Here is a 12729-nt window from a genome sequence, read left to right as displayed (position 1 = left end):
TCCAAGGTCTCTCTGGTCCTTTCTCATGACTGCTCCTGCTCTGAAACTTTCTGTTCTTGTTTCATGAATGTCCTATTTTCTCCTATGTCTTGAATACTTTATTTTTAAATTTTTTTTATTTTTATTTTTTGTGGTACTAGGAGGTGGAACCCAGGGGCTTTCTACCTCTGGACTATACCCCAGCCCTATTTCTATAATTTATTTGGAAACAGGGTTTCACTAAGTTGCTGAGAGCCTCACTAAGTAGCTGAGGCTGGCTTCAAACCTGTGTGATCCTCCTGTCTCAGTCTCCCAGGTGCTGGAATTACAAGCGTGCACCACCACACCTGGTGCCCAATACTTTAAGCTTGGAAGTTTGCTATGATTCTTCTATGAATTCTGTTTCTTCAGGTGTATATTTACCCATCTGTTGAGTATGTGTTTTTCTGTTTGTTTGTTTTTGTGGTACTAGAGATTGAGCCCAAAGGCATTCTTCCCTTGAGCTATACCCCCAGCCCTAGATCTCACTAAGTTGCTGAGGTCCTCACTAAATTGCTGAGGCTGGCCTCAAACCTGTGATCCTCCTGCCTCAGCCTCCTAAGTATTGGGATTACAGGCAAGTATCACTGTGCCCTGCTGCATATGTATTTTCTTAGAAATTAAGTGGTTGTCTAGGACTAAAGAATATTGTGGAACTGTGTAGTTCTAACACAAGAAAAGAGGGAGCCTTATAGGATTTTGAACTTTTACACCTACTCCTACTTTTATCCAGTAATGTTAATCCCTCTAGGGTTCTTGGCAGAGGTTTTCAGGATTAAACTATTGTTATCAAGAATTAAAGTAGCCGGGCATGGTGGCGCACACTTGTAATCCCAGCATTCAGGAGGCTGAGACCTGGAGGATCACGGTTCGCGGACAGCCTCAGCTACTTAGTGAGGCCCTTTGCAACTCAGCGAGACCTGGTTTCAAAATAAAGAATAAAAAAAAAAAAAATAGGGCAGGGGGTGTAGCTCCGAGGTTGAATGCCCCTGGGTTCCATCCCCAGACCCGCAAAAAAAAAAAAAAAAGAATTAAAGTAACACTGACCTATAGCACTTTCTTGGGTGATAATAATGTTCTGTGTCCATATTGTATAATATGTTAGCCACTTACCAGGTGTGGCTGTTGAGCTCTTGCAGGGGTAATGAAACTGAGGAGCTATTTTTTTTTTTAGTGTGGCAACATATGCATAATATACTATTTCTCATTTTAAACAATTTTTTTTGGTACTTGGGATTGAACCCAGGGGCATTCTACCTCCAAGCTGTACCCCCATTCTAATTTTATATCTTATATGGAAACAGAATCTCATTAGGTTGCTGAGAGCCTTGCTAAGTTGCTGAGGCCAGCTTTGAACCTGGGATCCTCCTGTCTCAGTCTCCCAGATACTAGGATTACAAGTGTGCACCGCCACACCTGGCTCATTTAAACCATTTTTGAGTGCACAGTTTCCTGGCAGTCAGTATGTTCACACTGTTTTGTGCCCATCCTCGCCATCCATTTCTAGAACTCCTTCAATTCCCCCAGCTGAAGCTCTGTACCAGGCAAACACCGACTCCTCATTTCTCTCTTCTCCCGGGCTCTGGAGATCACCGTTCTATTTTCTGTGTCTATGCATTTGACTACTCTGGGAACTTTATAGACGGAGGATATGAATTCCTAATTTTAATTCACTTAGCTCTAAATAGCTACAGGTGGTTAGGGGCTACCTTATTCCATGGTGCGGGCTAGAGGCAGGGCCGGCCTGGGAGGATGCGCTCTGATGCATCTGAATCCTGGACATGTCTGCACCCTCATTTTCTAACCTCTGTGGCTGAGGGAGCGCTGACATGGGATGTGGGAGAGGTGTAAGTCACGCAAACAAGCATCTCCAGCACAGGGAGACCGCTGATGGTGCAGAGCCGGCCTCCCCCGCGATGCTAAGACCTGGACCCTTTCCAAGGACTGTCTGCTGTGCGACCTCTTGCTTCTTCACATTCCAGAGTCCCAGCTCGGAGTGAAGAACTGCATGTCCAAGTGTCTGTCTGTCTGTCTGTCTGAGATGGCGTGAGGTCCTGGGACGGCATTCTTTGGTATTTTGCACCCCCCCCCCCCCGAGAGGGGTGCTGTTCTTAGCGCCATCTGAGAGTCATAAATCACATTGGAGTGGAAGTGAAACCTCTAATTAGTCACTCCTTAACCGCGGTGAAGTGGCTCACCCTCCCCCTTGTTTTGTGGTTTCTCCAGTTCTGGACTTCAGCGACCCCTTCAGCACCGAGGTGAAGCCGAGGATCCTGCTCATGGGCCTGCGGAGAAGCGGCAAGTCCTCTATTCAGAAAGTTGTGTTTCACAAGATGTCTCCCAACGAGACCCTGTTCTTGGAAAGTACCAACAAGATCTGCCGGGAGGACGTTTCCAACAGCTCCTTTGTCAATTTTCAGATTTGGGATTTCCCGGGACAGATTGACTTTTTTGACCCTACGTTTGACTACGAGATGATCTTCCGGGGGACAGGGGCGCTGATATTTGTCATCGACTCTCAGGTACAGCTGAGCTCCTAGTGTGATGGGCCTGCGGCACTTCCCTCCGCTCCTTTGTGAAGGTGTCTGTTTGGTTTTTAAAATTGAGAATAGGAACCAGATGCCGTGGCACCTGCCTGTAATCCCAGTGCTTGGGAGGCTGAGACTGGAGGATCACAGATCGAGGCCAGCTTCAATAACCTAGTGAGGGTGTTAGCAACTTAGCCAAGACCCTGTTTTTAAATTAAAAAAATTTAAAGGACTAGGAGTGTAACTCAGAGGTAGAATGCCTGTGTCCATTCCCCAGTAACTAACACACACACACACACACACACCCCTATAAGAGGCCTTTGTACCAAACAGGGGTTGCTTAGTTAGCACTCTCAGATTTTTCAAAGGAGAAAAGGCTCCCTCCACCCAGCTCCAGCCTAGAAGACCAATAACCAACCTACCCACCTTTAGGAGCCAAGGACAGCAAATAGGTGTCAAGCCCCCCACCCCCTTCCCCTGGGCGGACGTCCACGCCATCACTTGGCAGAGATCACAGATTCTCTACAACAAAAATCTGATTATAAACTCACATTTTAAAATGTTTATTATTAGCTGGGCGTGCTGGCACACACTTGTAATCCCAGCATTTGGGAGGCCGGGACAGGAGGATCCCGGTTCGCAGCCAACCTCAGCTACTTAGTGAGGCTCTCTGCAACTTAGTGAGACCTTGTTTCAAAATAAAGAATAAAAAATAGGGCTGGGGGTGTAGCTTGGAGGTAGAATGCCCCTGGGTTCTATCTCTAGTACCGCAAAAAAAAAAAAAAAAAAAAAAAAGTTTATTATTTCCAATGAAGATAAAGCTTGAAGTGAACATTTTTCTTCTGCATCAAATTATTGCAATTATTACTAACATGCAACTAATGAATGCAACATAACTATTTTACAAGTTTTCTAGATAATTATTAAAAAGTAAAATTTGAGATAAATATCTCTCTTAAGAAGGCAAATACTGGCCAGGTGTGGTGGCTCACAATTGTAATCCCAGTACTTGGAGACTGAGACAGGAGGATCGAAGGTTTGAGGACAAACCTCTCAACAAGTCGTGAGGCTCTCATCAACCTAGCAAGACCTTGTTAAAAAATAAAAATAAGCCGGGAGGATCGCGCAGGTTCGAAGCCAGCCGCACTGGCTTAAGAGACCCTGTTTCCAAATAAAATGTAAAATAGGTCTGGGAGTGTAGCCCGGAGGTAGAAGGCCCCTGGGTTCCATCCCCAGTACCACCAAAAATAAAAAATTAAAAAATTAGGGATGGGGATAAAAATAAAATAAGGAGGTAGAATGCCCCTGGATTCCATCCCTAATACCACAAAAAAAAATAAGTAAATTAATAAATTAACTAAAAAATAAAATTTAAAAAGAGAAGGTGGATACTTGGTGTTCTTCCATTTAAATCATATGTCCAGCCAGGCGTGGCAGCGCACGCTTGTAATCCCTGCGCTTGGGAGGCAGAGACAGGAGGATCGCGCAGGTTCGAAGCCAGCCGCGCTGATGTAAGAGACCCTGTTTCCAAATAAAAAACATAAAACAGGTCTGGGAGTGTAGCCCGGAGGTAGAAGGGTTTCCGGGAACCCCAGTACCACCAAAAAAAAAAAAAAAAGAAAGAAAGAAAAAAAAATAAATCATATGTCCATATTAGAAGAAGCCAAGATTTGGGTCAATTCTATTTTTGTTTGTTTGTACAGATCTTAGTATTGTGAAACTTTGTTCACATAATTAGGTAGTGGATACAGGGTAAATTTTGCTAGTAGCATTTGTCCAGTTATTTAGAATTCTTCCAAGTTATATTCCCTAGTTATCCAGTCACACCCTGCTTAGGTCCTCCTTCCAGCTTGCTGGGAGCCAAGAATTGGGAACCCACTGACCAGCTGTTTCCCCAGCCCTCAGCCATCGCCTTTATCAGATTCACAGTAGCTTCCAAACAGGCTCCTTGACAACTGGATTTTTATACTCTGGGGCCTTTCTCCTTTAGCCTTGTAAAGGAGAGATGGGAAAGCAAGGCAGGGGGCTGCAGGTGCACCTCAGGCAGACCAGTTTTAGGGAGACTTGTGGTAGGATTGGGGCATTGATTCTCTGCAGACACTTAAAAAGCGTCTGTGATTATGGCCGAGACTGAAGCCTCTCCCAGGGGATCTCGGGGAGTAGAAGGCCACAGGTCCTCCAGGCGTGGGCTGGTGTGCATCACCCAGCCCCCAGGAGTCCCAGAGGCATTGGGAAGGAGGGCTATGGAGACACTTGGCTCTCAGAGTTCTACGAGCATGCTTCTCTCTGAGAAGACCACTCATGCCTGAGAGGATCAGGAACTAGGTGCTTGTTTATATAATGCAATTATGAAGCCAGGTATGGTAGTGCACACCTGTAACCCCAGTACTTGGGAGGCTGAAACACCCCAGCCTCCCAGTTTAGCAAGACCCTCAGCAACTTTGTGAGATCCTGCTTCAAAATTTAAAAAGGGGGAGACTAGGATGTAGCTCTGAGGTAGACTGCCCCTGGGGTCAATCCCTACTTCACACACACACACACACACACACACACACACACTAATAATAATAACCCAGCATGGTGGTACATGTCTGTAATACCAGTGCTTGGGAGGCTGAGGCAGGAAAATCACAAGTTTGAGGCCAGCCCCAGCAACTTAGCGAGGCCCTCAGCAACATGGTGAGACCTTGTTTCAAAATTAAAAAAAAAATAATAATAAGGCTCAGAAGTAGAATGCCCCTGGGTTCAATCCCCAGTTCCACAGAATGAATGAACGAAGGAATGAATGTAAAAAGTAAATAATAAAATTTTCAGTGGAGCCTTTCAGTTCCAAGAGGTTGCATCGTATACTTGTGTAGCTATGGGAGCATGTGGTTAGAAGGCGTTCTTTCGTTTATGGTGGGGCCGTGGAGGGGGGGATTTTAAGTCCTGTGCCTGACCTGTGGACAGCAGTTCACTCTTCCCGGAGGGCTCAGCCAGGACGTATGTGCTGTGCCTGCTTGAGGACACCTGCACCGTGTCCAGGGCCTGCTGTCAGCAGCTGCCTTCCTGGCTGTCCCACTTGTACTGACCTGTTTTCCGGCCCATCTGTGACTTTGGCAGTCTCCCCTGCTTTCCTATCTCAGGTCTGCCAGCACCCTAAATTAGAGACCTTGGAGCACGTGGGGAGCGGCTAGGGTATCCCCCAGGGATGTGGGGATGTCCTTGCTTGTAAGATCTGTTTTCTTTGTGATTTACCCAGTGGTGTTTCTGTAGTTGTTGACCTGGGTAGGAAAAGTAGGAGTCCTGCCCTTGAGGAAGTAGATTCCTCCCAGATGACTCAACATTTCAAGACGGGCTTGGCAAATACTGCAGTACTGTGTTGTGGTTGCATAGAAGGTGTTTATATTATCACTGTAATTTGGCTAAAATAGGTATACTTGCTTATTTTTTGTGTGGCACTGGGGATTGAACCCAGGGGCATTCTACTTTTAAGCTATACCCCCCAGCCCTGTTTTATTCTGTATTTTGAAACAGGGTCTCAATAAGTTGTTGAGGGCCTCACAAAGCTGCTGAGGCTGGTGGTGAACCTGCAATCATCCAGTCTCAGTATTGGGATTACAAGTGTGTGCCGTGATGCTCAGCCATACTTGCTTTTTAATTTTAATTTTATTTTTTTGCAGCACTGGGGATGGAACCCAGGGGCATTCTACCTCTGAGCTACACCTCCAGCCCTATTTTTTATTCTTTATCTTGAAACAGGGTTTCACTGAGTTGCAAAGGGCCTCATTAAATAGTTGAGGCTGTCCTCGAACCGTGATCCTCCTGACTCAGCCTCCTGAATGCTGGGATTACAAACGTGCAGGCATGACCATGCCCAGCCTTGCTTATTCTGAATTGCAGCTTTTTATTTTTTTTTTGGTGTTGGTATTGGCGATTGAACCTAGGAGCATTATACGTCTGAACTATACTCCTAGCCATATCAACCTCATTTTACTTTTTGTTTTGAAACAGGGTCTCACTAAGATGCTGAGGCTGGGCTTGAACCTGTTATCCTCCTGTCTCAGTGGCCCAGGTACTGGGATTATATGCCCAGTTTATAATTTGTTTGTTTTTTTTTTTTGCGGGTTTGGGGATGGAACCCAGGGGCATTTGACCTCCGAGCTACACCCCCTGCCCTATTTTTCATTCTTTATTTTGAAACCTGGTCTTGCTGAGTTGCGGAGGGCCTCACTAAGTAGCTGAGGATGTCCGCGAACCACGATCCTCCAGGTCTCAGCCTCTGGAATGCTGGGATTAGAAGCATGCGCCACCACGCCCAGCTTGTAATTTGGTTTTAATGTTACCTGAACATGAAAGGCAGGCCTTCCATTTACGTTGGTAAATGTGTTTCTTGTTTTTTAGTTTTGTTTCTTGAGGTTTTGTTGTTGATTTTAAGTTACACTTTTATTTTTTTATTATTATTATTATTTTTTGCAGTTCTGGGGATGGAACCCAGGGGCATTGTAACTCTGAGCTACACCCCCAGCCCTATTTTTTAGTCTTTTTTTTTTTTGCGGGTCTGGGGATCAAACTCAGGGGCATTCAACCTCTGAGCTATACCCCCTGCCCTATTTTTTAATTCTTTATTTTGAAACCGGCTCTCACTGAGTTGCAGAGGGCCTCACTAAGTAGCTGAGGCTGTCCGTGAACTGCGATCCTCCAGTCTCAGCCTCCCGAATGCTGGGATTACAAGCGTGCACCACCACGCCCAGCTTAAGTTACACTTTTAAAAATGACTAGGGGACATAGAGGTATAACTCAGTGGTAGAACACTTGTTTAATATTCTTGAGGCCCTGGATTCAATCCCCAGCGTTGCCAAAAAAAAAAAAAAAAAAAAGAAATACTCTATTGAGTGCTGTTGTTCACTAAAAATAAAGAATAATTTAAAAAGCAGTTTAATGTGGGAGATATATTTCAATCCCCAACACACACACACACACACACACACACACACACACATACACACACACACAACTAACAATGTGCAGTTTCAGAGCCTATGTACTGAGAGCAGACTCTGAAAATCCTGTTTGCAGGAGTCATTACATGATGTGATTGCAAGCGGGGCGGGGAGAATGGGACCTGGGGGAAGCGGCCCAGCAGCACCCGAGGGTCCTGTCTTTCCTTCATTTCTAAACACTGCTCTTCTGGTCTGAAACCTCATATTTTCATTTTTTTGCCTGTGAATTTCTCACAGTCACAAATTGCTAGATAAATGTAGCCCCAAGGAGAAAATATATCTTTGCAGAATGTTGTGAAATAAAAAATAATGAAAACCAGAGTGATATCCCCTGAGCTACGTGTGTGACGCTCCTGCCTCTGCAGGGACCACAGAATGTACTTCTCCTAAGGCCATTTGCCGGTGTCTTGGGATCCCTGAGAGAGTTTCCACTTGATCGCTGTTGGTGGTGATTGTGACCTGCCTAGATCTGAGCTCAGAGTGGAAACTACTAGTACATTTTCCCCTCAGACTTGTCATAGAAGACAATAACAAGGGGAAAGTCACTGCAGCCCCTCCGTTCTAATAAACCAAGTTCTTTCTTTCTTTCTTTCTTTCTTTCTTTCTTTCTTTCTTTCTTTTCTTTTTCTTTTTTCTTTCTTTCTTTTTTTTTTTTTTTGGTACTGATGATGGAATCCAGGGACCTTCTACTTCTGGGCAATACCCCCAACCTATTTTATAGTTTATTTGGAAACAGGGTCTCACAAAGTTGCTGAGAGCCTCACTCAGTAGCTGAGGCTGGCTTTGAACCTGTGCGATCTTCCTGTCTCAGCCTCCCAAGTACTGGGATCACAAGCATGTACCACTACACCCGGCATATTTTCTTCTTTTTAATATCATTTTTTTGTTTTTGTTTTTGTTTTGTGCTGGGGATTGAACCCATAACAAGTAAGCCTCATGCTGAGCACATAGTCTACCGCTGAGCTCTGTTCCCAGCCCTTCATTTTTAGTCCTGGAAGCTGTGTGCTGTTTTATCAGTTAGCGGTAACCAGACCATTTGATATGCTTGGCGGGGAGTTGAAAGTAGCAGTTTCTGATAATTTGAGATCTGATCCTCTCTGAACAATGGGTAATTTTGTTCACAGAACTGTTCCCTTAAGTTTTTTGAGACGTAATTTGCATGCAATGTAATGTATTTAAGTACACAGTTTAACAGGTGTAACCATCTCACATTCAAGACAGAATGTTGCCAGGCATGGTGGCACACACTTGTAATCCCAGTACTTGGGAGTCTGAGACAGGAGGATCACATGGGTTCGAAGCCAGCCTCAGCTACTTAGTGAGGCTCTCAGCACCTTAGTGAGACCGTTTCCAAATAGAAATATAAGATAGGTCTGGGAGTGTAGCCCAGAGGTAGAAGGCCCCTGGGTTCCATCCCAGTACCACAAAGACAGACAGACAGACAGACAGACAGAGAGAGAGAGAGAGAGAAAGAAAATATATTTCTACTCACCAAAGGTCCCCTGGGCCCTTTCACAGACATCCTCTATAATGCCCAACTCCAGGCAGCCACTGATGTGCTTCCTGTCACTAGTGATTGGTTGCCTTTTCTAGAGTTTCATGTATGTGGAGTTGAACAATAGTAACTTTACTTGTGTCTTTTTTGTTGTTGTTGTTTTGTGGTACTGGGGATTGAACACAGTGTTGTACCACTGAGCTACATCCTCAGCCCTTTTTATTTTGAGATAGAATTTCTCTAAATTGCTGAAACCAATCTGGAACCTGCAATCCTCCTGTCTTAGTCTACCAAGTACTGGGATTATAGGCCTGTGCCACTCTGCCTGGCGACTTTAGTTTTTATATTTATTTTTATTTTTATTTTTATTTTCTTGGTGGTCCTGGGGGTGGAACCCAGAGGCTTTCTACCTCTGGGCTATACTCCCAGACCTATTTTATAGTTTATTTGGAAACAGGGTCTCACTAAATTGCTGAGAGCCTCACTAAGTAGCTGAGGCTGGCTTCGAACCTGTGCGATCCTCCTTTCTCAGCCTCCCAAGCATGGGATTACAAACATGGGCCACCACACCCGACTGATTAATTGATTGATTGATTGTGGTACTGGGGATGGAACCCAGAGGCATTCTACCTCCAAGCTACACCCCAGCCCTATTTTTTATTTTGAAACAGGGGCTCACTGAGTTGCAAAGAGCCTCACTAAGTAGTAGCTGAGGCTGTCTGTAAACCACGATCCTCCTGTCTCAGCCTCCTTAGTAATGTGGGATTACAAATGTGTGCCACCACGCCCGGCATGTTTAATATTTTGATTTATCTAGAGACTACGGCTACATTTTTCTTTATTTTGGAAAAACAGAGTATGAAAAATATCCTCTGTTAATTGGCTTTCTGTGGTTTCCAGTTTTGAAATCTTAAGAGGTGGGGGATAGCCGGGCGTGGTGGCGCACGCTTGTAATCCCAGCATTTGGGAGGCTGAGACCAGAGGATCACGGTTCGCGGACAGCCTCAGCTACTTAGTGAGGCCCTCTGCAACTCAGTAAGACCCGATTTCAAAATAAAGAATAAAAAATAGGGCAGGGGTGTAGCTCAGAGGTTGAATGCCCCTGGGTTCCAATCCCAGACCCCCCCCCCAAAAAAAAAGAGGTGGGGGATAGTGTGTATGGTGGGGGTGAAAAGTGCTTTAAATTCCTTCTTATGGGTACCTTTCCTTTCTTTGCTGTAAAATCAAGACCTGTCCACACCCCTCAAAGTGGCAATAATTCAGAGACCTGACAGCACCAGGTGTCGAGGTTGTAGAGCTTAGGCGTGTCACTCGTTGCCCAGTCCTGTCTGAGGTGCTCCGAACCAAGAGCTAGCAAGTCAGCCTTCAGGGCACGCCATGTGTATGTGAGCCCGCTCGCATTATCACTGCGCTAACACATCCTTGGAAACATTTGGAATGTCCATCAGCAGGCAAGTATATGATAAATGAAATTCCATGGAGTCCTTAAGAGAAATTATGTATTTGAGTTACCTCAACATAGGTCAGTGTCCTGGACAAAAGGTTGAGTGAGAAAGGTGTGCATATGACTTGATAGTTTTTTGTTTTTTTTTAATTGGTGCTAGGATTGAACCCAGGGGCATTCTACCTCTGAACTATATCCCCAGCCCTAGTTTCATTTTGAAACAGTTTCACTAGGTTGATAAGTGTCTCGTTTCTTTTTCTTTACTTTTTTTTTTTGCAGTATTGGGAATGGAACACCTGGGGGATGGGGGGAGGATTCTACTTCGGAGCTATACCCCCAGCCTTATTCTTTATTTTGAAACAAGGTCTCACTGAGTTACCAAGGGCCTCACTAAGTAGCTGAGGCTGTCCACAAACCATAATCCTCCTGTCTCAGCCTCCCAAGTGCTGGACTTACAAATGTGTGCCACCATGCTGGGTGAGAGTCTCATTTCTTGCTGAGAGTGTCTTCGAACCTGTGATCCTCCTGTCTCAGCCTCCCAGGTACTGGGATTATAGGTGTGTGCCACCATGCCCAGCCTTTTCTGTAACTTTTAAACAATGTAAATGGATGCTGGATGTTGTTTTGGGATTTGTGTGTGGTGAAAAGAGATTGAGAATAAACACTAATGGGGGTAGTGGTTGCTTCTGAAGGGTTGAGGTAGAGGGATGGGCTGGGTTGGGAGGACGGGGAGAAATACACAGAGCTTTGGTGTTAATGCTCTGTTTCTTAAACAGAGCGATGGTTACGCAGGTGTTCATTATATTATTATATAGGTGTAGGAAGGAGAAAAATAGGATTGTGCTGTTTGGGCGATTATTCTACACTAGGGCTCAGCAAATGTTCTGTAATGGGCTAGAGGATACCAGTTCTGGCTTTGCAGACTGTACTGTCTCTGAGGAGATTCCACATCCACAGAGGAAAACTACTTAACCCCTGTCCTTGTGGCACAAAAGCTGCCTTAGACAGTATGCAGAAATGAGCATGGCTGAGTTCCAATATAATTTACAAAATCCAGGCAGGGGTCTGCAGGCCATGGTTTGCAAACTTCAGCTCTATACCAATGTTCTTAAAATTGTTCCTGGGCTCCTCCTCCATCCTCTGGCGACCCCTGCCACATCTCCATCTCTAATCCTTCCTCAAGCTAAGAGACTTGAAAAGCTGGGAGGAATAGCTTTCCAGGGAAGGACCTACGTGGTACGTTTCTCTTGGGATCTTTGTGGCTGTCATTGGCGTTGATCATCAATTAGGACCGCCTCAGCTAGGTGCACTTTGTTATTAGCCTTTTCTCCTCTGTGCTGACGTGGGTTTCTGAACTTGAATTCTGTGAAGCCAGGTCTTTGGGGGAGCCTTTCCGAAATATCTTAGGGTTTTTTTTTTTCCGTGTGGTTCTAGATGAAGAGTGTGTATACAAGGCCCCAAAGTGAAGTGCCTCCTCTCACGGGCCTCCCCTTTGTTCCCAGGACGACTACATGGAAGCCCTGGCCAGGCTGCACCTCACGGTGACCAGGGCCTACAAGGTGAACACTGACATCAACTTCGAGGTGTTTATTCATAAGGTGGATGGTCTGTCAGATGACCACAAAATTGAAACCCAAAGAGATATTCACCAGAGGGCAAACGATGACCTAGCAGACGCTGGACTAGAAAAAATTCACCTCAGGTGAGAGCAGACACCCCAGTAAAGGGTGGAAAGAAGCGGGTTTCAGCACCAGATTCACCATGGTTGGCTTGGTCAGACAGTAATTTACCTTGTTTGCCTTTTTTTTTGCTATGGATATTGAGATAGGATTTAAGAAAAAAATGACTTACTAATTCTAGTCTTTAGTAAAAGTAATTTTTTGCTTTAACATGTGATCAAAGCTAAGCTTCTTTGTTGTTTTTTTTTTGCAGTACTGGGGATGGAACACAGGGGGACTCTCTGAGCTGCACCCCCAGCCCTATTCCTATTTTTTATTCTTTATTTTGAAACAGGGTCTCACTGAGTTGCAAAGAGGCTGTCTGCGAACCGGGATCCTCCTGTCTCAGCCTCCCAAATGCTGGGATTATAAACATGCGCCACCACACCCGGCTTACCCTTATTTCTTGTTTGAAAAACACAAAGAAGAGCTGGGCGAGGTGGTGCATGCCTGTAATTTCCGCGACTCAGGAGGCTGAGGCAGGAATCTTAGTGAGCTCAGATTCTTAGTGTCTCAGAATAGAATATGGGCCAGGGAATGTAGC

At 45.1% G+C, this 12729-nt stretch overlaps 1 protein-coding gene across 1 annotated transcript in view; it reads left to right on the top strand.

Moving 5' to 3' along the window:
• The window catches only part of RRAGD (Ras related GTP binding D), a gene marked incomplete at both ends in the record, with an annotated part of 45861 nt that overhangs the window by 21786 nt on the left and 11346 nt on the right, over positions 1-12729 (top strand). The window contains 2 exons of the mRNA XM_080700370.1: positions 2245-2540; positions 11970-12169. Of these exons, the coding sequence (XP_080556496.1) occupies positions 2245-2540; positions 11970-12169 (496 nt within the window). The remainder of the gene's footprint in view (positions 1-2244; positions 2541-11969; positions 12170-12729) is intronic.

Source organism: Muscardinus avellanarius (assembly GCF_963383645.1).
Source record: "Muscardinus avellanarius genome assembly, chromosome: 8".
Classification (NCBI taxonomy): domain Eukaryota; kingdom Metazoa; phylum Chordata; class Mammalia; order Rodentia; family Gliridae; genus Muscardinus; species Muscardinus avellanarius.
The sequence above is the reverse complement of the archived record's forward strand: the minus strand, read 5'-3'. Positions and strand labels throughout refer to the sequence as shown.